Below are 24882 nucleotides of genomic sequence, written 5' to 3' on the forward strand. Positions count from 1 at the left end.
CATATTAATTCACATTAATTAATTGTCAACCTCTCTGTGTAAAGTTATGGAAAGTCAGCCAGCCTTAATGCAGATTTAATCATTCATTAACTTATTAAAAATTACTGACAGTGAGGCTGTTATTTAGAAATAGTGTGAGTTCATGTTGTTACCGCTTTTTTCCCAACACTGGACGACATTATAGAAATAAATATCTTTTTCCCAACTCCCCATCTCAACGTCTCAACTCACAGAGTCCATATCATTCATCATCCAGCATCTTTTAATCTGTAAAACTTATTTAAAACTAAATGACTGTTCTGTTTCTTTCTGCTCCTGTCCTCTTCCACAGAGAGGTCAGAGGTCACAGGCAGACTGTTGTCTCTGTACCTGGAACAAATGTCCTGCTCAAGGACACTTAGACAGAGTTTACTGGCACAGCATTTAACACTTAGTAGTCTACGTTTATAAAAAACATTGTTTAACATCACTTTTTTCAAGAAGAGAAATTTGTGTGGAATGAAACTACAATAATAAACCACTGCCAGTGTGCTGACTTTGGTTTATTTGTGTTTAATAATATTTGTCAGTTTCGCCTAATGTTACTTAGCAACAACATTTCCTGGAAGTTTTGATCACTGAGGCTTAAAAAAGATCAAAACCATCATAATGTCATGACTCTTGCAGATAGAAGGCTTCGCTCGGAGCCGTAAAATCTCCCGTCGACAGTTTGAGGCCCTTTAAAGTGCTGCTCGGTTCATCTCCGAGATGCTTCACGTGAAATGATAAATAAAGTCTCTAATCTTTTTTAATCTTTTTCTCAATGTCAGAAAAGCGCAACAAATATGATTTAATGGCCATAATAAAAGTCAAGCAAAAGCATTTACAATCTTCAAGATAAACACACAGCAGAGACAAACACTGGAGCTCAGCTTTGTTAGATAGACTCGACTCTCATGTCCTGAGGCCTTGATGTCCACTTGAAAAATCATCAGCCTCAGAGTCACTGATTTAAAGTTAAATTTGAACTCAGATTGGTCAAAACATTTCTGTTCTGCTTTAGCCTGTTTGTACTATTTAAGAATATATTGAAGTTTACATTGAGGAGTTTGTGCGCTTCAATATTTCTGCCTGACATCACAGTCATGTTGGCAGATTTGTGATTTCAAAGAGATGAATGATTTGTTTTGCCTTATCCAATCAATGCTTTGTGTGCTGCTGCTCGCTCTAATACTGTTCTCTCTGTTACATTCAGAACAAAGGCCTGGACCCCGGATGCAGAGACTGAGAAAGTTTTCGACAAGTTTACAAGAAACAACTGAAGGCGAGGGCAGGTGCTGGCCGCGGTCGTCTGGCCGGTGTAGCAGAGCAGACAGGGAGGAAACCGAGCTGGCATCAGTTCAGGAGCACGAGAGCTGCACACACGGTCGGGAGGCAAACTGAAGGCTGCACAAAAAACACTGATGATTAGAGCCACGAAAAAACACTAGAAGTCCACTGGGGAACTAGAGACTTGTTGCACAACGTTACCGACTGCGACTGAACAGTCCGGCACCGGAGTGGTGACTTGGCCAAGCTTATATAGCAGGGGGAATGAGATGATGAGAGCCAGGTGCGTCTCACTGCGCTGAGCCAGCCAATGACTGCCGCCGCTGCCACACACAGTGCCCTGGAAGGAAAAGGGAGGGGGAAGGGGAGACAGAGAAAAAAAGAAACACAAAGCAAACCAGACAAAAACCAAAAGCCTACAACCATGACACTCTCTTCTATTTCTCTCTATACTCTGGGATACTCTCCCTCCCAGATGCCAGGTATTGAAATTTGGCACTGATTGATTTAATGTTCAGTACCCAACCCTACCCACCGAGGTGTCAGGTGGCAGGTGTTAATTGCGGATCCTGTTTCCAACAATGTTCAAACCAGAGAAATCTTCAGTTTATTCAAGGTAGTGCTGCGTTTCCTCGCTGGCAACAAGGTGCTATTAACTTCTTGAGAAACACAGGATACATCAGAGAGTGAGGAAAGAAGTTGGTGAAAATGACTAAACTAATACATTACCTGTTCCATGAAGATGATTTCTGCATGAGTCATGTCAGATAGATTTTCAATGCAGTTCAGTGAAGAGAGCAGCTCCCATGCTGCCTAACAACGTCATCAAACTACGTCTTTTGTTATTGTTTTGATGTGAGAGACCCCTAGAACTTAACTAACTGAAGAATTCTGCTTCTGTAATGACTCAGTAAAACCAGGTCTGGACCCGTCCACTGTAGGTAACACTGAAGTACTTCATCCAACCGCATTCAAAAACTCAGAACCATCCCTTTAAAGACAAAACTATCCCTTCATCTTCTCTATCCATCATCCTGTCGTCTGTCTGTCCACTCAGTCTGTAAGTGTTAAACCCTCCGTCTGTTTCTGTGACTGACCAAAATCCTCTCAGGTTACATCCCATCACGTGTTTTTGCAGGTGTTGAGAATTACAAAGTGAGAGGAGGGTCAAGACCTCATCCATCACAGCACCGCTACACTATCAGGTTCAGACATTATTTCACATCCTGGACACTGAATGTGCCACTCGGTTTACATTTAATACAATAATTCAAACCATCGTGTCTCAGCAGACATCTGTCCTGTTGAAGTGTCCCAGAAGTTATACAGTTCATGATAATCTGTGACATCTTTACATCCCACACATAATCTTATAAAAAAAATAAAATCGATTTAAATAAATGGATTATTTCCATGTACAAGAACTCTGAAATGAGGATGCACTGTTTTGGATATGATATACAGATATTTTCCAACTAATTTTGGCTGATTTATGAACAGTCACTAAACAACCACAACAAGTTAAACAGAAAACACAGTCACATCCTGCACTGCCCACATTCAGCATGACAAGATACTCAGTGACCACGCGTGTATAACCGCACCCTGAGTCTGACTTATCAGCTTCTAAGGAAGCACTTTGACAAATAACTTTAAAAACAGTGATGCTTCAGGTGGGAGGTCAGATTTAAGTTGTATCCTGTTAACTCTGAATCAGTTCGATGAGTCTCTGTACTCACCTGTACCTGAAATACTTTACTCTCTTTAGTTTGGAGTAATAATTGATTCTCCAGATTGCAGACAAACTTTATTAGAGCCATGAAGGCTATTTTCTCAAAGACACGCCGTCATCTGAAACCTCACGACAGGAAATCCTCCTCTGTCCTTCTCTCTGTGTCTGTTTCTGTCTCTCACTCTAAGTCTCTTTGTCTCCACAGTCTTCTTTATTTTGTGTTTCTTCTTCACTGTATCTATTTTTCACCCCCATCTCTCATTCACACTTTATCTGTAGTTATCTTTTATTGGCTTCACACATGGGAGAGAAACAATATTGCTAAACAACATTAGATATCTAAAAAGCAAGTATATCATGGAGATAGGAAATAGCCCTGCACAATATGAGGAGAATGTGTGATAACAATGTTAAATATTGCGATGACGACAGGACTTGGGATGATAAAAGAATACTGATATGTACTGAAGTGTGTCAGTAAAGTGAAGTGAGTCTTTCTGACCTTTGTGTTTTTTTGTGTAGTTCTTTATGGTTCTATTGCAGGTGGTAACGGAGGTTGGTTGTGTTTTCTCAGGAAGTTGTCACACCTGTTGGGCATGTTTAAGGGCCCGTGTCCATGTAGCGTTCTTTCTGGGAACAAGCGTCTTTTTAACCGTTGTTTCCAAAGAGTAGAGAGCGTCTGGAGAGAAGACGCTGTGCCTGGTGTCTTTTCTCTCACTGCTTCGCCTTTTTCATTTTGAGTTGAAAAGTTTTCAGAAAGTTACTGGTGTCATTGCAGTCGCTTTTTTCAGGCAACCAATGTTATATGTGATGGGGACTCGTCACCCTGGTAACCAAGAAAATGGAGGAGAGCTTACAGATCTGTGTGCTCTGGAGAGCAGAGACTCGACTCATGCCTGTGCAGGAGCCCAGAGGGAAAGATGTTTTTAAAAGTCTCCATGTGTTCAGCTCTCAGTACTTTTGTAGCTTCTAACTGAATCTCTGTGGTTTGAAGTTGAGTTTCTCCCCAGAGTCTCTTGTATATCTGCTCTATTTTACTGTTTTCATGTTTGTTTTCAGTTGAAAGGAGTCGTGTCAAATTACTGCAGGAGAAAAACTAACATTTCCTGACTTTGCTGCTTCATAGTAAAAGCTTTTAGATAACTAAATATTAGAGGACCTTTATTGTGAAGAATCTATTGGAAATGTTGTGTGGTTACCCAGCTGCTTGACTCTATATGAGCCTGCATTAAACATACCTCCAAACTAATAGCCTTTCAGTCAAATATGCTGTTTTGACTCAAAATGCAATCCACATGAATGAGTCTCTCTCTGTGTGTGTTTCTCTGTCAGAAACTCTCAGACCTTATCAGACAGCAGAATGAACAGGTGATGGAGGGGAAGGAAGGCAGATCATTCATTAACCAAAAACAGACTGATTAAAAAAATAAAACGGTCACAAAATATACTCAAGTGCCCGCCTAAATAAAGTCTGTGTGTGCAAAACACTGCAGAGTGTAAGATCTGCTGTCCACAGGTCTGCAGCTTCCTTGTTTTATGTTTTTGTTGTGATTGGCCACCACAAATAAAACACTGTACTCTCACAGTCAGAGAGTATGCAGATCTCATTTACAGTCCTTAAATGTTTTTAGATAATGCTGCTATCAGTAAGATGTCACAGATATGCATTTAAAGTCCTATGTAAAGCACTAAAGTAAAGTAAAGTAACTTTAAGTTAACTGTAGTCCCTTACTTAGTACTTTTTACTTAAGCAAGAGGGTAAAAGTAAAAGTCGCAATGTCTGCAGAAAACATGACCTGAAGAGAGAGCACCAGAATGCTTTGTATACATGTTAAATCACAAAAACATTCTTCTGGAGGTGGATGCAGGTCTGATTCAAGAACTCTTAAGATGCTGTTGTCATAGAAACAAACCTTTCTGCCAGAAACAAAAACCCAGGGCCTTACACAGTACCTGGGTTTGTAACACGTCATCTCTCCTGAATCCAAAATAATTCCAAATAGTAAAGGTGATGATGTTTTGCACAGCAGGGTCTTCTACACTCTTCTCTCCTTCCTCTGTGCTCGCTAACATTGTAATCGTCACCAAATTGACAATAATTAATCTAAAGGTAGCTAGCAGTTAGTGTGACTTCATCTGATTGGGCAAACTGTGTAAATGCATGGCCCATGTATCCAGGGATCCGTCTGATGAGCCAAATTCTGCATCACGTGTATATAAAAAAAAATTTCTTATTCAGTGTGTTTGAGGTCGTCTTTTGCAATGTGCTTATAATGCATGTTCATATCGCAGTGGTGATTTATCTGTCAGCGCTGATAGAAAAGTACAAATAAAACATGACAGTTCATAGTAATCAAACTAATTTCACACAATAAGTTTTTCTTCATGCGTTTTACATTTTACCCTCTAAAGGATAAATTATTTTAAAAAATAACCCACTATTTTTGCATCAGTCAACTGAATAACAGTCAACACTTCTGAGTTTCTGCACAATCTGAAATATTCAGCAATATAACCAGAAAAGAATGAGAAAGAGGAGAGAATAAATAGACAAACATCAAGTTTGGGACCAAAAAAGACAGAAACAGTCACAACTGAAATCAAATCCTTGAATACAAAAAAGAAAAGACATTCTCATCCATCCGTCCGTTCCCACAGAGGGAAGGTGAAAGTTCTGGTTCATGACTCGGGTGCCCTCTGTTATTCCTGATATCAGCCTGAATAGAAGAGAGGACAGACATCACCAGGACACAGAACTGCAGAGCACAGAAATGTCTCCTCCTAATCTTCTTTGGCATCCCAGGACGGCCGCAGCTGAAACTTTGACATGTTTTTTGGCACATAGAGACTCAAAAATGATAACAGTTATTGGACATGATCTGATTTCAATAACGTCATAAAAAAAAATCTACGAAAACAGGAGAATAAACAAGAACTTTCCCACGTTAACTCATCAGTGTCTGGATACTCGTGCACCAAAAAAGCTTTGTGTCATGACAGATTGTGCGTCTCCCGACCACATTTGCTACAGATATGGAGTCTCTCTACAGCAAAACGGAGCATTGGTCTGTTACTTGGTGTTTTCAGACCAAACAGTTCTGGGGACTCTTTGAAGAGGAACTACCCACCAGGGAGCTCCCCAAGAACTGTTCGCACTGCCAATAGGAACCTAAAGGGGACGTAAGCTGGACAGCGGTTGGTAGAGCACAATCACTTCTGCACGACGTACAACAACGACCGTTACTATGACAACAACTAAACAGAGAATACGGTGATCAGAACTGAATGTTGTGGGATTCATGATAATAACAGAGTTTGAAAAGAGAAAACAAGGGAAAAGGCTCGATTGCACTTCAACTCATAAACTTTGTCTTTACTTGCTGCCATTTTTCGTGTGAGTTCCTGATCAGTTCATCACATGTGAGACGACAAGAAATGAAGCTCTGGAAAAAATAATGTGTTTGTTTCTTTTTTGCCACCTCGCCCACATTGTTGTCCTCTGCACGGGAAACAAAATTACAGCCCCAATTTTCTCCAGATGGGTGTGGACAACAGGACGGACTGTGGACACGAGACACAGGTGCAGTCAGGAAGTACAGTCCGTTAATTTTGGCCAAGGGCGTCCTGACACTTGAATGGTCTTGTTGCATGCCATACTACCTCTCACTTTCTGTGTCACCCTGTCTTTTATCAAATAAAGGCAAGAATGCAACAAAATCATCATAAAGATGAAAATTTGGGGCCGTACAGGAACGTCCACAAAGATCTGAGCAGGTGAAAAAAAATTACTTCATGTTTATTCTTGCAGTTATGCAGGAAGATGCAGTGTGAGTTTAGTCAGTTCATCAAGTAGAGCCGAAGAATTAATTGAAATTTTATTTCGAAATTGCAACATGGTCTACTGCAATTTTCAAAATCACAGGAGGTGTAATATTTCATAAAACCAGATTTTTGTTTGTAAAATGTTTGTTTGTGTGCTGGCCTAACACATCATGTTCAAATTTAAGAAAATGTCTCCGTAGGACTGCATTATCAATTATCAATTAATCTGTCAGTCATTTTTATGACAAATTCATTAGTTGTTTGGTCCATTAAATCTCAGAAAATATTGAACAGTGTTTCCCAAAGCCCAAAATAATGTCCTCAAATGTCTTGTTTTGTCCACAACTCAAAGATATTCAGTTTACCATGAAAGAGGAGTAAAGAAACAAGAAAATATTCACATCTGAGGAGCTGAAATCAGAGAATTTGGACAATTTTCTTTAAAAAAAAAATGAAAATCATCAAAAAATAAACAAATCATGGCAGTTTTACATCATGGACAGACGCTTAACTTATGTAACAAAATACTGACAATCCCATCAAACAAATTCGAACTCAGGGTGTGTGTTGTGTTTGTATTGTGTTTTGGAGAACGATTCTCCATGCAAAAGGTAAGATGTGTCATAGTTGTTCCCCTAACAGCATTATTGTTGATTATTGACCGTTCGGGAACACTGAAACAGAGACAAAGGCTGAAAAGAAGCTGATAAAGTTTGCAGTGCTGATTTTTTAAAGTACAGTCATTGTATTTTATTGTTTGATGCTTTCCAACAACCATTAGCATTTTATCCAGAACTGTGCTGGAGCTCATTAAGACATCACTGATACATAAATAAAAAACTGTCCATAAAACATACATAAATGAGGACATAATTAAAACCTGCAGCACATTTGGGTGAGGGACATAAAGATTAATTAAAAATCAGATGATGAAGAAATGAACATCAGATGTTAACATTAGAACTGTAAATGGAGGCTTTTTAACTTGACATGAGAGGCTTATTCTACACAGTTTCATCACATGTACTCAGACTGAATGCAAGAACGTAAATATTCCCACAATCAAACTTTCCTCCCTCGTAAAACACAAATACAAAATGATGCAATAAGAGGATTGTGAGCGGGAACGCCCGCTCTGTGTATCTCAGCTCTGTGTGCCGGGTTCTCCTGTTCCCATGAGAATGATCTCCGGTTGGGGCAGAAGCCACTGGCTGTGTAACCCCTCCGCTCTCCCCCAAAGGACCAATTGGCCAACATTGAATGAGCGACCCGGCCCCGCCAAAATTAAGATGTATGCCGCAGCACAACAGTAACAGTAGACTGAGGTCAGGTCGCGCTGAAAATAAGACTGCATTATGTCAACATAAATAAGTGGGTGGCGGTAAGACGATGAGAGCAGCTTTTTTATCCTCGTGTCCTCTTTGACCAGCAGAGGATGGTACAGTAACAATTCAATCAACAGAATCAACAGAAATCTTGTATAACTCTCTGTATCTTTGTTTCCTTCATATTTTTTTAAAAGTTAAGTTGTCACTTTTTCATGTTCTTGCACAGATCTGTAAGTGTCTCTTATCGCTCTGCTTTTATCAAAGAATTTTATCTGTATTTGTATCAAGTCAACTTCTGCAGAACAGTTTATCGCTGTGCAAATAAACTCAATAATTGACAACTCACATTGTCCCCCCACATGTAGAGCTTGTGTTTCATAAGCCTGGGACCAAGCCATCTGTCTGGAACTAATCTTTGTATGTGTTTCTGTGTGGAGTGAAGAGCAGCAGGACGGACGAGAGCCAGTGAGAAGGTACGTCCTGTACAACCGTTTTTAAAGCAACATTATGTAAGATTTGGGGTTTTTTTGTGACTTGGTGCCCTCTGTTTCACACCGCTGTCACAAGTGTGTACAGCTGTAAATGTGCATTTGTTATGATTATGTTATTTATGATCATGAACTAGAGAGTTGACAACTTGGCTGACAGAGCCAAAAGTCAAGGAAGTGCAACAAGACAAGAGCAACAACAGCTAATATTCCTGACAGCTCGCCATCCTTTCATTTCATAAAGCTCTCATCAACGACTAAAAGACAGTCTGGCACCGTCATCCCACCAGAGCTGGATGGATGCAACAGCAGAGGATCGCCATCACAGACTGAACAATGTGGCTCCGATGGCGGGGCGAGTGTCGTATCAGGCGGTCTGAGACCATCCTGTCTGACGGCCTCTTGCTCAGTCACACTTTCTTTTTCTCTTTGTAGCCCGCTCCATCAATGTTTGCAAGATAAATGGAACACACCATTACTTCACTGTCCATCAGGCAAGTCTGTAAATCACAAGGTTGAGACAGAGCAGGCAGAGGACATCCGATGGATAAGCAGAAAATATTTCCTCCATAAAATATGAGTCACTTTCACCAAACTCAGTGATGTCATAGGATTAGTTTTTAAACCAGATTAAATCAGGGTTTAACTTTAAACTATGTTGCCCTAAACTTTTAAACCTCAATTTAGTTTTCACTCCAAACCTTTTGTACAGATTTAAAATGTGATCCAGTATTAACTTTAAACTTGTACTTCAAGAGGCTCAACCTTTCAAATATTTTTGAGATGGACTGAGAAAAATAATCAGCCAACAAATTTTCTCAAAGAACGAGAAGCCATCATCAGGCCATGTTGAGTAGACTAACTGGGCTAAATAACCTTTTAGCTAGCTAGCAAACAATGACATGTTTTTGTTGTTAGTTGTTTTTTTTCCCAGTGTCTTAACTAGCAAATGATGTAACATTTTGTTTTTTAGCTAGCCAGCAAAAAATATGATGTTTGGGGGGTTTTGTAACATATGTGACAACTTTTTAACAAGCTGGCGAACAATGAAACTCTGTTTAGTTTCACCTTAAATCACTAAACAGTTTAGTTTTAAATTGTGAATTCTGCTTGAGAACTAATCTCACATTAAATTAATCTTTGTTGCTGAAACCCATTGCTCTAAAGTGCTGCTGAAAGTGCCCCAAATTAAGTCAGTGTAGCATCAAAATCATTTGGAAGCTCATATTTTAAGGTGGTATCGTTGCATAATGTGGCTTTAAACCCGACGTTCGTGGACTGCGTGGTTTGCTTTGGCCCCCTGATCTCCGATGATGCCCCAGAGCATAGCTGTGTTTAGAGGACAGAGTGAGACCTCCAGCTTCCAGTTGCTGACTCAGTATGAATGACCATACAAGGCATCAGGATTTACTCAGAACCCAAAGATCAGTTAGCGAAGAAGATTACAGCCACACTGGACCCTTTTTAGATCTCTTTCTTCTTCTATCTGCCCATTTCTTTCTGTCTTTCTTCTATCTGTCAGCAGTTTAGTTTCTTTTTCTGCCCTCTCTTACTCACTGATTGCCTGTTATATCTTTCTTCTCTCCCTTAATCTCCCCTCTTTTCCTTTTTCTGGCTCCTTCTCATTCCTTCTGTCCTTCCTCACTCCTTTCTTTTCCCCTCAGCCCACAAATAGAGAGGGTACTCTAATAGACCTCCCTCAGGTCTCCTGTCCCTCTACTCCACTCCTCCCTCTCTTCCTCCTCCTCCTCCCCCCTCCTCCTCCTCTTCCCTCCCTTGCTCATTCCTCCTCTTCTCAGCCAGCCCCAGATAAGAAGGGGGTAGAAGTATTTCTCTCCGGCCACTTCTGAAACTGGAGCCACCAGAGAAGGATGAGCAGGAAAAAAAGACCCTATTTTTTCTCATTTCTTTTTTCTTTGATTCCTGGACATTTGAGGATTTAGAGGTCCATATTGCTCATCTTTCATTTATGTGCAACTTTAAATCTTCTTTTTTCATTGTCATGTCTTTTTCACTGCCCCAGTTAGTTTGGACATTCACTCTCCCACACCCTTGTTCACACTGATTTTTGCCCACAACCTCTATTTTCACCCCTTAGCCTTCTCTCCATTCAGATTTTATCCTGGGTGGGTCTGGACCTGCACCTGGTGCATTAAGGACAGGAGTGAATTTCATGACGATCATGAGAAACCTGCCCAGGGTCAAGCCAATGGACCCGTCCTGAAAACTTCGGGACCAGCTCATCTGATGGACGTTTTCACAAGTGAGGAGGGAACAGGAGACGACTCAGTGTGAGACTTGGAACAGGTGTTGCTTTCTGTTTCTGCAGTTCAAAAAAAGTGTGACTCACTAGAGAAGTTATCTTCTGAAGCTCAACAGGACAAGCTCAAGGGACCTTAGACCTCATGGACAGACTGGTAGGTGCAGAGACTCGTGCATGACTCGTGTTGCATCCTGCACACAGATGTTTTCATAAAGTGAATTGGGGTCAAAGCGTGAACGAGCTTCTCTTGACCCTCTTCACACTGAGAGAAAAATAGAGTTTAACAGAGCATCATGAAAGCTTTAAATCTCAGCCGGGGGTTGCTGCTGCTTCTGCTGCTTTGGACCTTGTCAGTTGTCACTGATGCAGCCGGCGTTGCAAGCGCAGAGCGAGGAGGAGCTGGAAGAAGCCAGAGAAGAGGAGGCGCTGGTGGTGGTGGAGGAGGAGGTGTGGAGAAGAGAAGGAGGTATCACCGCATCCAGCATGGCCAGTGCAGCTACACCTTCATCCTGCCGGAGCTGGATGGATGCCAGGGCGGAGGATTGCCGTCACAGACCGAACAATATGGTGGCTCTCGTGTCGTGCAGAGAGATTCCCCACCGGTCGACGGCGAGTGGCCAGCTCAGAAACTGCAGCGCCTGGAGACCACAATGGAGAACAACACGCAGTGGTTGCAGAAGGTAAGAGACAAGCTGCCCTCTTCTCTCTTGGTTGGAGAGAGTAGATCTTTTGCAAACTTCTAATGCAACTCGTGTCGAAAGAGACAGATAGTTAAACAGTTACAGAAGAATCTTTGCAGTTTTGGTACTTTTCTTCCAGACTTTTCTGTCACACCAAAACTGCAAAGCATGGAGGTGCATCAGTAGCTGTGATGAAACATCACACAGCGATCAGAGGCTGAACATAACAGAAAGGAAGAGCAGAGTGTGTTGGAGCTTTGAAGCAGCACACACACGTGTGTGTTGTCACATGCTGGTGATAGATGGTCTGACCTGAGGGGTGCACTATGAAGCAAGATTAATGTGTTAGTGAGGTCTGCTGAGTCTGAAGTCGGAGTTTTCAGCATCATGAAGGTGGCGCTCTTTAAACCTGAATAGATCACCATGATTGATCTCATAACGTGGTCGGAAGTATCGTTAAATCCGCTGTAAAAAGTGACAAACTTTATCTAATTCTTTTCCTGATGATATTCTTTATGAGTGATATGGATTATCAGTTGAAGGAAGATGCAAAGTAGCAACGATCAATCGATTATTAAATTAATTGGCAACTAGTTTGATAATTGATTGATCAATTTGAGTAGTTTTTTAAGATTTCATCTTCTTACATGTGGATATTTTTTGTTTCTTTACTCCTCTGTGACAGTAAACTGAGTACAGACACTTCCTGATCCTGATTTGATGTCAAGTCTGTTTGCGCTGCTGATATTGCAGCTCAGAACACTGATCAGAAAACTGATTAGTCTGCCTCATTTATCGTGGATAATATTCAGTCACAAACAATGATTTCATTTTGACTTGGGCAGAAACTAAAGTGATTTCCACGTCCCCTTCATGATGAAACAGCGTCAGACCGATAGTTAGAAATAACCAGCAGCATTAAGAGCTCATTAAGTTGATTAGAAATGTTCTGCTAGAGATCCTCTCTTGCCTTATTTGCAGCAACAGTGTTACTTTTTCTTTTACTTTTTTTTTTGTCTGTCGTGACTGAGGTGGGATGATCGCTCAAGTTTGTCCAGAAAAAACCTCAAATGATGAACTGAATGCCTCCATTTATGTGACTGTGCACAGAAACTGAATACGTCTGGATTGACAAGGAAAGTTGATCACCATCGTTGTGACGTAAATTGTCTCTGACTGTGGTTTAAGAGTTTGTCGAGGCAGTTCACGTAAAAGAATCCTGGTTATGTAGAGCTTTCTTTTGAGTATTACAATAAGAGAATGTGTTGCTGTGTAAGCATTTTTTAATTGAATATAGTCATTGGCTTTTTCAGAATTAACACAACATATAAATATTTAGTTATTATGCTGAATAACATTTCATTATCTTTGTGCATTACATTATTCTCATTTTTCAAGTATTCAGCAAGCAGTTTGGTAGGTGACTTTCAGAATATTTCCAAACAGTTGGAAAGACTTATAAACCAGCTGTAGGTGCCTCAGTGGTCGTCCAGGTCGGTGTAGTGCAGTGTTCAGCCTGAAGTGAGCACACAGTTATTTTAGTTCATAAAAACAAGCTTGATTTTGTTGCTTGGTGATCTGTAGAGATCAAAGTTTTTGGTTGAGTGGCAGCTGGTTTCAATCAGGAGAAAAGCAGTGAGAGCTTTCCCTCCTGTTGTCCTAACAAACTATAATTCATCTCTGAGTGGTTTCATTGGAGCTGTGACTGCACAGAGCGTAACGAGAGCCATTGTAAAACCTTGTTACCCCATTAACTCGCATCTATCCTGCAGAAAATTCTTGTAGCACAAAGTAATGAGCATGTTGCCATGAAAAACTGACCACATCTTCCAGATGGGAAGTATCAAGATTAAGTCTTAAAGGGATAGCTCAGCCAAAAATGAAAATTCAGTCATTATCTAAAGCCACAACATGCTAAGTTGGCTTGAGAGATGTCATTTACACCATGTTTTCAGCCTGAATCTTCACTGTAGATCAGCTTGGGGCCATGTTCACCTGCGCGTGCACATCGTCTGAACTGTGTGTGTGTGTGTGTGTGTGTGTGTGTGTGTGTGTGTGTGTGTGTGTGTGACAGTATGCAGGCACAAGTGAACAGCATGTTGAGGCTTTAGGAGACTTGGATTAAACCAGATGAGCAGTATGGAGGTATTTTTCATGACAGTGAGTAGATAATTTTTTGGAGAAATATCCCTTTAAGCCGTCTCTGATGAAGGCCTGAATGACAGTTTTCTAATTCATCATGACTTGTACAAAGTTCCTTGTGGATTTTATACTCTCTCTCTTGTTTGCATGAACTTTTTACCGGCGTACGTCTACCTCTTTGAAATAATTTCTCTTCTTTAGTATTTTTCTCCATTTTCCCTCAGTTTGCGTTGCTTAGTGCCATCGGTTCTGTACTTCCTGTCATTGTTAAATCCTCTGTTGTCCTGTGAAGGCCGTCAGACCGACACGTACCACCGATATGACACAACATGACATCAACAAGCCGCTTCTTTTCTCCTGCCAGTGATAAGCTAACCTGACCCACCAGATGGTTTGTTCCTCAGAACCATCTGGGAAGTTGTGCTTGGAAACTGTTTAGAAATGGGCAGGCACTTTCAGAACTACTTGGCAGGTGACTGGATGAACAACATGTCTGTCACCGTCTATCACAGGCTACCTGAACCAATCAGATCAATGAACCATGAGGCGGAGTCAGACTATTACTGAAGCCGGTCGGGAGAAGAGCAGAAACATCTTTTCCATCGAGAAAAACTGTCAGTGTTGTTTTTTGCTCTTCTTTTGATGAAGACATACTCTCCAGTTCTGATATAACTGATGCTATAGCAGAATCTACGTTAACTCTTCAGGAGCTGTCATTGCAGGATTGCTCACTAGCAATTCATAGAAAAAGGAAATGGGAAAATGGTGAAAAGGTAAAAGAGAACTACTGAACAATTTATTAATCATTAAAAATGGCTAAAAATGTTGTTTTCAGACTCTCGAATTTGGATATTTCCCACTTTTCTCTGCTTGTCATATTAAACTGAATGTCTTTGGGTTTTGTTCTGACAAAACAACACATTTAAAGACTCTGAGAAACAGGGATGCACATTTTTCACTATTATAGATGTTGCAGCACACAACATGACAATTATCTCAATACCAAATATGGTGAAACTGTTTAATCTAATATAATGTTTTATATTTGTTGTTAGGTTTATTAAATGTTTGCTCAGATAATCCTCCCTTTGTTTTGCATGAATGCATGTTTAAATCAATAATTATGCATTTAAAAGTGAGGAAAAAAAGTAAGTATGCTATTCACACTCCACAAACTATATCTGTAATATAATTATATCTTTCTTACATGTAACTGAAATGGAATGGTGACCTTTTTTAAAAAAAATCCAGACTACATAATCCTGTTATATAATCTATAACTCCCCAAAATGGATTACAAAATATTTTCACACTATAAATACTATAAATACTTAATATCATTTGTGTGCAGCAGTGTTGATCAAAGATAGATGATACGATGTGGACCGATACGGTAGCCTCTACGTACAGACCACACAGGTTCTCCCTGTGTTCTGCAGTTGTTGGGGTTCCTCTGTCATCTCCTGATGGTTCAACCGTCCAGTCAGACTCCTGCTGATGTGCAGACTGAAGTCATTTGGGTGCAGCAGGTGATGTTGATCCATGAAATCAGGTTAGCGAAAGAAAACATTTTTGAAAGGAATGTGTGTGTGAGAGGAGCCCCCATTCATCATCATTAGAATAATTTAAATGTTACAGAAGAACGGGAGCCACCGCAGCATGAATAATGCTTCTGTTTCAGAAGTCGGTTCCTGTATGAATCATAACTCTTACAGGAGGAATGCTGAGTGAACAGCTGATTTATTTGACTTTCTAAATGTTAGATCTATCCATCATGTCCTTCCAAAAGCTGTCACGTGTTGTAGATGGTGTTTAAAAAAGAAAAAAAAAACTTTGAGCAGGGTGGTATCCTGAAAATCTGAGAAGTAACCAAATGCTGTGTTAAGCCAAAAAGCTGCAGGAACTCTGAAACCCGAACTCAGGAAATAAAGTAGGCAATAAAAGTTCCTTTTGCACATTCCTGTTTCCAACACATCTGAAGAAAATTAAATGAGATCCTCGGTGGATTAAACAGCGGAAATGAAATGCAATTTTTTTTTCTGTTGTTTCGAGATTTTACTGTTGCCTGATGTTGCGATGTTGTTGAATTTGATGTAATTAATGAATGAAAAGGAGGCTGTCTCCTCTGTAAATAATCTGCTGAATGTTTTATGGTTATTTATTTCTGCCATGAAACAATCAAAAGTTTTATTCCTCTCATTTACTAGCTTTGTTTTTTCTACCTCTGCTCCTTCTCTCTCGTTCAATCTCTTTCTCTCAAACTGTCAACAGTTCCTAACTTTTGTATTGATTTTAACTAAATACAAGAGTTGTAGGCACACGAGTATATACCTGCGTCCTGTTGTCATCACCTGTGTGAGCTGCTTCTAACTGATTGGTTTGCAGACGGGCGTGTTGTCTATCTCTGTCTCTATTATTATTATTATTATTATTATTAGTAGTAGTAGTAGTAGTAGTATGAAAATTTTTGAAAAATGCTTGAATTATTCCAATGGATTCTTTGTCGTCGTCCTCCCCTCATGTATGACTGTGGCTCATTTTGTTCTGCTGCCTCATGTTTCCTTCTTCCGGTCATGACGATAACCTTCCAGAACTTCCTGTAATTGGTCCGAAGCAACAAAAAAGATTTTAGATAAGAAACGAACCAAATCACGGTTAAATTTGATCTGGACTGAGACCACCTCTCTCAGTCAGACCAAGGTTCAGCTTTATGGTCTGGACACAAGTACAGGTCCAGGGGAGGTTTGTAATTTTGGTTCGAATCACACTTAAAAGGCGGCCAGCAGAGAAGGTCCTGATGACAGACGACCGCTGAGTATTACAGATTTTTAAGTGTAGACAAAAAGTTCAAGTAATCAGACAGATACTGTCAACAGAAAATCTGATAACTGTGATTGTTTAAGTCATCATCAATCAAAGTGTCAAACATTCCCAAATCCCACACTATCAGCTTTGAGGTTTTGCTGCTGTTCTTTGTCTTTTGTGACAGTTAAGTGAATGTCTTTGTGTTTTCAGACAAAACAAGGCAAAATTTAAAGACATCACCTCGACATTTGCAACAGTCACAATCTCAGATTTCCACTTTGTCTGAAATCTTATTGAGCAAATGATTCATCATTGAGAAAATAATCAGCCAGTTAAAAATGCAAATACTCGTTACTTGCGGGACTGTTAAGTAAACGGATGTAAAATATGAACATTTTAAATCTAATATATATGAATGGATTTTATGTTAACATGGCCATCAGTGGAGCCACAAACAACAGAACAAAACGCTAAAATCTTCTGTGCATTCACACAAAAGAAGTATTTCGTTAATTGTGACACATTAAAAATGCATCAAGGTGATTTAATTCTCAAGTTTGCTTTAAATTTTATGGTTTTCAAGTTTCTCCACTTATTTTTGCAGTTTTTGGTCAGGGAGTGTGATACTGTGCTGCATACCTGCTTAAACTCTACACCCCTGCAACGTGAAGAAATGAAACTGTCCTCAAATTAGCTCTCTTCGTCTTAACAGTTTGATGCTCGGCGGCTCAGATTGCGGCTGATATGTTACGTGGGTTTAGATACATTCCAGTGTAAATGGAGCGAGTAAGAATTTCATTATTTCTGCTGCCCGCCAGAGTTGATTTCTTTCTTCTGCTCTGTGAGTCCGAGGATCTGAAGGAGGGATTGAGTTACTTACCAGGAAGATTTTAATCTGCGGAGAGAGTAAATTCACAGTGGTGCTTCACTGGATTAACTCGCTGAGACTTCAGGAGTTTTTTACAAGTCAACATGTGAGAGTGTACGTGTGGATATGTGAGATTATTGTGTATGCAAGCGCCTGCATACGCGCGTGCGTGTGTGTGTGTGTGTGTGTGTGTGTGCTTTGCCACCCACACTGTTAAACCTCAGAGGAGACGCGGGTCAAGTCCAGAGCTGAGGTCTGCAGCACCCCGACACAGACAGAGAGCTGACCTTTCACCCTTCAGGCTTCAGTCGAGGTCGGACGTCATCGCTCTAATCGCTCTCTGACTCCAAAACATCAGGCCACACGTTTGTTAGCATCCTCTCACCAGAGCTTAATTCAGCTCAGATAAAAAGATAACCACGTCTCCTCCTTCTGTCCTTGCTTTGCTGTCTTTGTCTCAGTTTCTCTGTCCCTCCCTTCTCTTTCTTCTTTTTCACCTCTTTTATCTCCCTCCTCTCTGCTGATAATTCTAGCACCACAGCATCAGAGAATTGAAGGGTTTTAAATTATATTCTTTGTAAAAAAATCATCCCTATGGTGAAGGAGATATTCCTCCTGTTCTGACATGAACACTGGGCCTCATGCAAGAACCACTCATAACCTATTTGTTCTCATGTGGTTCATACGAGTTATTTTTGAGAACTTTTGCATTCACAAATTTTCTGGTATTTTGAATTTTCTTTTGAACACAATTTACAAGACCAGAATTGTTGCAGGAGTCATGCAGTTAGTCTGCTGTCATCCAAACCAAAGTTTCTCACTAATGACTGTATATTTAATTTGAAAATCCTAAATTATGCTTCATAATTATGTCAATCTTGTCAGGTTTGACTTTGGCATTTGAATTATAATTCAAGTTTTATCCATGTAGTCAAATAATATCCTTGTTAATTTATCTTAACAACTGGTTTATGCAAGTTGTTGTCCAGGGAACAGCCTTCATCGTGACCTCCTGTTGTGGTCACCTGTACCTTGTTGTGTCATGTTTTTATTGTTGTTTGTTTTGCATCTACCCATATATGCACATATTTATATACAAATATACTGTACATGCCTGGACATACATGTTAATCACTATCACTACTTATCATTTTGATAATTTGCTATAATTTCCCGTGCAGTAACAACTGACATAATCAGCTGCAACCACTGGTTGTGTTCATTAATAATAAATCTGCAGATTATTTTCAGACTTAAAATACAAACATGACTCAAAAAAAAAAAAAAAAAAAAACAGTGAAAAATGCTGTTATATCCCAAAGCAACATATGTTTTGTCCTACCAACAGTCTAAAACCCATACATATTCTTTTATTATAATATTCTTTTATTATAATGTAATGATATTCTGTTAAGTATAATGCCAGCCAACAAAATTCTTATTAATATTTGGCATTTTTGGCTTGAAAAATGATTAAAGCAATTGCTGATTCATCTTACGCAGATCCATGTAGATTAATTAATTAATCAACTAATTGTTTTACAGTAGTTCTAGTTTGTTACAAACCAAGGATGCTGCATACACAGCTTTTCTGGAAATAACCTCAAAATAATAGTTTTGAAATGATAAAATAGATGCAAAAGTGAACAAAGAGAACCACAGCTGTCTTGTCTCTACAGTCTGGCTGCAGTAAAGTGTCTCATTTCCCAACCCCCTCACTGGGAAACAGTAGATTCACTCCATTTGTTCAAATTCTTCTCAATATTTGCGTTTCTCATGCGGTCACTGGTAGCAAATGTTCTCACAGCTCAGGAAGTCACAAATCAGATCTTAAAGCCAGAGTCCTTAACTTTGGTCAGGTTCAAACTGGGGCACAGATGACGGAGCATCTGCTGTGTCATTTCTGAAGTTATTTCACCTCGTTGTTTTTGGACTACAGGGGACAAAGTCAAACAGCTGTGACCTGACAGATCTGACAGATCTGACAGACCGAAGCACCATTTCTCAGTCTCTCAATTCATCCGATTGGATGATGGGGAAAAAAATGCAGATGATATCAGGTGTTTCTCTGCTCTGAGTTTAAGTGTTTTCCACTTGAGGCGTTCAGAGCGCTTCTCCCGGGTGTGCAAAATGTTTACTGCCAACAAGAAACTACTCGAAAAAAAAGGCTTCTCACTACAAAAACTGTGCTCTGTGAACAGGGCCTAAATGTGCTAATGGCCCCGACTGTGCATGCTAACATCAACAAGCTAATATGCTCACAGAGACAGTGCTAACATGCTAATAATAAATAGGCATACCTATCATTGTTAGCCAACAATGTGTGTTAGAAATGGTCAGAATCACAGCTCCCCAAAAGTGAAACCAAAGCATCTCAAGTGCAGGTGATAAATCCTGCCTCCAGACAAAACATCAAAATACACATCAAATACATTTTTCCCCGGGATTTTTTTCTGTCATCTTAGGTAGTTCGTATCCCATTGATGTTTGTTCAAGAGTTCATTTTTCTGATCAGTTTGATTTTACCGACTTAGATTGTGTAGAAATTGGTTTTATTCCATGATTGACAGCCGAGCAGTGCTTGTGATTGAGTCTGCCGGCTGCGTGGGCGGGAACTCCATACTGTGGCTCCAACGCTGGTCACAACTGGCTCTAACACAACATGGTAGCACTCATATCTGTGTGTCGTCCATCTTTACATACTGTCGTTGGTGTTAGAATGCTAACATTTGTGATGGGAATGTCATTAGTTTTGCAAGTATTTTGTCATAAACCAAAGTATTTGACAAACTTAAATAAAGACCCGATGATGGCGATAGTGAAAAGTTTATTGTTTACCAAAGTTATTACAATTCATCTTGAGGGAGACAAGGATGTCTTCTCCAAATTTCATTACAATCTATCAACAGTTGTTGAGACATTTAAAGCCTCAAATGTCAACTTCATGGTGTTCATTGGCATTGCAACCCCAGAATTGAGAAGAAATAACTGAAAAAAACACCAACTGCAATTTTAAACAGCTCTCAGTTTGAATATTGTGTGAGTCTGATGTGCTTTGAAGTGTCTCTGTTATGAAAGTTGAAGTTCATGACCAAGTCTTCACCTTAAATATCAACAATCAGAATCATTGGTGAATTAATACACATCTATTTCTGTGCCTGCAGTAGTAACCCCAGGTCACAGACTAAAGTTGTTTTTCCTCCAGTTATAGTAATGCTTTGGTTTCATGGGGCAGCGCGGCCTCTGCAGCGGTTTGGTGGTTTTGGAGAGAGTCGGTCTGTAAACAGCAGTAAGTGAGGTAGTTAACAGGGGGCTTGTTTAGTTTTCTGCCAAATGACTGACTTCAAATGGAGCCGTGCCTCAGAGACTGAGAGACAGGAAAGCCACTGTGGTCAGATCACAGCGCAGCTATCAACTGCTGCTACGATACGACGCTTTGATCTGCTCAAAGGTTATTTGATGATAACCCTCTGCAGAGAGACAAAGAGAAAGAAGGACGGCTCCAACTTAGACAAATCTGATTGGAAAAGAGGGAGGAAAAGAGAGAGACAACACTGGATGCATAGTTTAATTTAACCTATTCTGAAGCAGCAGGTTTATCCTGTCAAATGTTAAGTGCAGAGTATTTTACAGTTTATGGAAAAAAAAATTGAGTTTCTTTAATGTAGTGGGCAGAAACACGACTGCTAATGTTCCTCTGTATCTGCTGAGTGTTAAAATGTGAAAAATCACACTGAAAACACTAAAGTGATTGTTTATACTGGTTGCATCTTGTTCAGACTCACTGTGTGTGTGCAGTGAGTGTTGTTGAGCCAAGTTTAGTGAAGTTGTCTTGTGGCAGTGAACGTACAGTGAAGGTTACAGTTTCCACGACGTTACAAGACGTCCCCAGGTCTCGTTTCCCAGCTGCTGGATAAAGTGAAGGGAGAGTCTGTGGGATAATAAACCAGAGCAGAGTGAGCTGCTGTCTGACTCAGATGCAAAATGTAGATAAATCTATTTATTCAGTGCCTTTTCTTGGGCATCAACCGCATGTCATTGCACGCTTTGTTGATAAAATAGACTTGAGGACTAAATAAACCCTTCAGGTCGCACAACCCTGCTCAGATCTGGTGCAGAAAGCTGTATAGATTAAAGTCAGAGTGCTTCGGCTGAATGAGACCTGCAAGCGAAAAATATATCTGACATGCTTGCAGTTGAGACAGGAGGTTAAAGCTTTAACATGACAGAGATGTGTTTTTCATCTCGTTATAGAATTCTTCTTCTTCTTCTTCAGCTTTGTGGATATTATGTAGTCTCTATCGAACAATTAAGTGTTAACTTGTACAAAACTTTAGCTTCCTGGCACTAGACGGTATGATTAGAATAATAAACTATACTGAGAGTTTTTGCAGATAGTGTTTGACCTCAGTCTGGAGAAACACCTGGTCTGTGAGCCGCTGCTCTGTGCTCCATCATCCTTTACAGCCTCACATCAAACATCTGTGAGCCGACCGCACTGACAGCACTAATAACAGCCTAATGACTGCTATTATCTGCTAGTCAGCCTGCTTCAGTCTAAACACAACTCAGCTGTGATTCAGCTGCAACTAAATACACACAGAAACCAGGAAAACTGAATTCAGCTTCAATTAAAAGAGGAGGAAAAGTGGAATTCCTCGTTAAAGTTCTAATGGCACAGCAAAGTTAAATGGATCATTTCCGTGTACATGTGCCTTTTTTTATACTTTTAATATGCAGTAGAATATTTGGCTTCATGCAAAAACATTTTGTATTTTTATCATAACTTTCTCTTGTAATCAATTAGTGATGAACTGAAGTTTAGATAACAGCAGTCTAATTGTACATGACTACATTTGTTGTAGAAAAGTAGTTCTGGTAGATTCTACTGCAGAAAGAAAATAGTTCCTGCATGAAACAACCCACGACAAGGTTTGTTGGTCATTTTAAGAGGGTCTACTGAGAACCTTTTTGTATTTGGAGGGTTTCATCTAGAACCCACCAAGGGGGCTCTACAAAGAACTTTTTTTCCAAGAGTTTTATCTAGAACACATTGTGGGCGTTCTAGAGAGAACCCTTTTATATTACAGTGAAGAGGACCCTTGAAGAGGGATCTACAAAGAACCTTTTTCTATTCCAGGGGTTTTATCTAGAACACACTCGGGGTTCTAGAGAGAGCCCTTTTACATTATCGAACAAAGAACCCTGGACAAAAACAAAATCTTATTTTAACAATGTTTGGAGAACTCTTTCTTCCAAAACGGGTTCTTTGGATGAAAAAGGTTCTTAAAATTCAAAAGACGAGAAAACAGGTGAATGCAGCAAGTTCTCCTGAATCACTCGTACAAACCACTTCAGAACAAATCTGTTCCTAAGAGTGGTTCTTTCATGAGGCCCGTTGCTACAACAAAGTCTGATGGAACAAAAGAAACATGAGCTGTCAAACAGTCGGACGGGTTGAACTTCCTCTTCTTTAGTCTCTCATCATGTTCACCAGCAGCAGATTCACTGCTCCCTTCAGTCTGAATGAACGGTTTATAGATTTTCTTCTCTGGGATTCTCTCTGAGTTTATCCCTCTGTTGGGAAAGGTTGGGAATGATTATTGGGGATTGGGGAGAGCAGTGGGAATGTTTGGGAATGGTTTTCACCGCAGCAGGCTGTTTTATTGTGTTTCGTGGAGATCTGCAGTGGAGAGCTGTGAGTGTGTTTGTGGGGTGTTTTAAAGAGTCTCATAAAAAGGTTTGACTGCTGCGCTCTGGCTGAGGAGCTGCTGCTTTATGATCTGATAATGTAAAGACCAGAGTCTCACAGCCGTGTGCTTCTGTTATACGCTGCAGCTGTACAGCAGTTAAACATCTGTAATACTGACTCAAGCAGAGAGGCGCTGTGATGACTCAAAACTAAAGATTATTTTTGTTTGGAGGTTTCATTAAATTTGATCATGTGAGATAAAAATATGATAAGAAAGGAGGCTGAACTGTGCAGCATAATAACAGGAAAGCGTAGAAAGTAGAAATTAAAAACATACTAATGCAGGAAATGGAATCACAAGGGAAGTGGCTGTGGTCTTGAGTGGGAGAGAGAGAGTGTGTGTGTGTGTGTGTGTGTGTGTGTGTGTGTGTGTGTGTGTGTGTGTGTGTGTGTGTGTGTGTCTGTGGGTGCTGTATGTTTCTGTGTGAATGTGACTAACGCAGACGTCACTCAGATAAACGTACACGTTAGCCTGCAGACTGAAGCAGGCGTCCATACATGGATCCGTGGTTATCGCCACTAAATTAATCTCTCACATTTTCCAGTTTCATGTCCGTGTGGTTAATTTGTCACAGTTTTTTTTTTTTTAAATAACCCTGCTTGGTTTTGTTTTCATAGCAAAGCTATAGACAACAGAAATTATATGCTGACTTCTGAGTCTTTTGGCAGCTAACAGCATCTTCATACAACCTTGAAAATTAGATATTGCATTTCAACTTCTACACTAGTTTTATTTTTGAGTGATAAGTGCTGTAAAAGTGGTGGCACCAAATAAAAAAAAAGTTAGTTTTTGAGAGTGAAGGACAGTAAAAGAAGAGATCTGTTGCTTCAGACTGCAGAGAAGATGAAAATGATGAACTGTGGAGTCTGACAGCCAGTTAATACATGTACACCTGTAGCAAACACTGAGAATGAATAAATGACAGGTGTGCCTGTAGATCAACTTTATTCAGAAAAGAGTCTTAGTGATGGTGTAACTAAAGCTAAAATGATTTTCAAATAAAGTTAAAATACGTCTCTACCGTAAAAGATCTGCTTTTAGAACGGCGTTTGTTTTAACAGTCCGTCCACTTGAAAGGATGCAGGGAACAGAGAGTGACATTGATAATTCACATGCAGTACATTGACTGACCTTCTAATCAGTCCCTCCAGGAAGTTGAAATGTCTCGATCGCAACAATCAGCGCAAATTCAACCAATATCGTGAATTCTGCACAACCTTGCAATTTTTTCTGTTCACTGCAGCTTTTGAGCAAATTTGCTCAATCATCATGGCCTCCTGTAGTTCCACCAATCATAGCATTGCCATTTATTAATGTTCTGTAATCTTATATATATTATATATTCTAGAATTTTGTGCTTGATTTAGTTTGAGCTCCAAGAAGATTTTGGTTCTTTGTGGAATAACCCCCAGGTGCACGTCTTCATTCACAAATGAAACAGATTTTGTTAGAATTTTTGCAAAGTTAAGCCCATAACTTTATGTAAAGTTGAAGACTCAACAAAATATACTTTTTTTCTCACCAAAATTTGCAATTTTAAAACATCGCAATTTTATAGAAAAGCTGCTGTGAAATACGGCATTTTAGGCCACAATAATCTCCAAAACAGCGTGTGAAATCCTGGAGGGACTGTCTAATTATGAACCTTGTAAACAGCATAAAGTCACCTGGGAAGTGGGCCTTAGTGGTGGCG

The 24882-nt window shown here is 39.9% G+C and overlaps 1 protein-coding gene across 1 annotated transcript in view; it reads left to right on the top strand.

The window, feature by feature from the left end:
- The first annotated feature begins 10532 nt into the window (after window positions 1-10532).
- angpt4 (angiopoietin 4) overlaps window positions 10533-24882 on the top strand; it is a 72349-nt gene continuing 57999 nt past the window's right edge. Inside the window, exon 1 of the mRNA XM_084741139.1 lies at window positions 10533-11621. Within this exon, the coding sequence (XP_084597265.1) occupies window positions 11235-11621 (387 nt within the window). The 5' untranslated portion in view covers window positions 10533-11234. The remainder of the gene's footprint in view (window positions 11622-24882) is intronic.

The sequence above is a fragment of the Lutjanus erythropterus genome, chromosome 2 (assembly GCF_056507025.1).
Source record: "Lutjanus erythropterus isolate fLutEry1 chromosome 2, fLutEry1.hap2, whole genome shotgun sequence".
In the NCBI taxonomy this organism is placed as follows: domain Eukaryota; kingdom Metazoa; phylum Chordata; class Actinopteri; order Lutjaniformes; family Lutjanidae; genus Lutjanus; species Lutjanus erythropterus.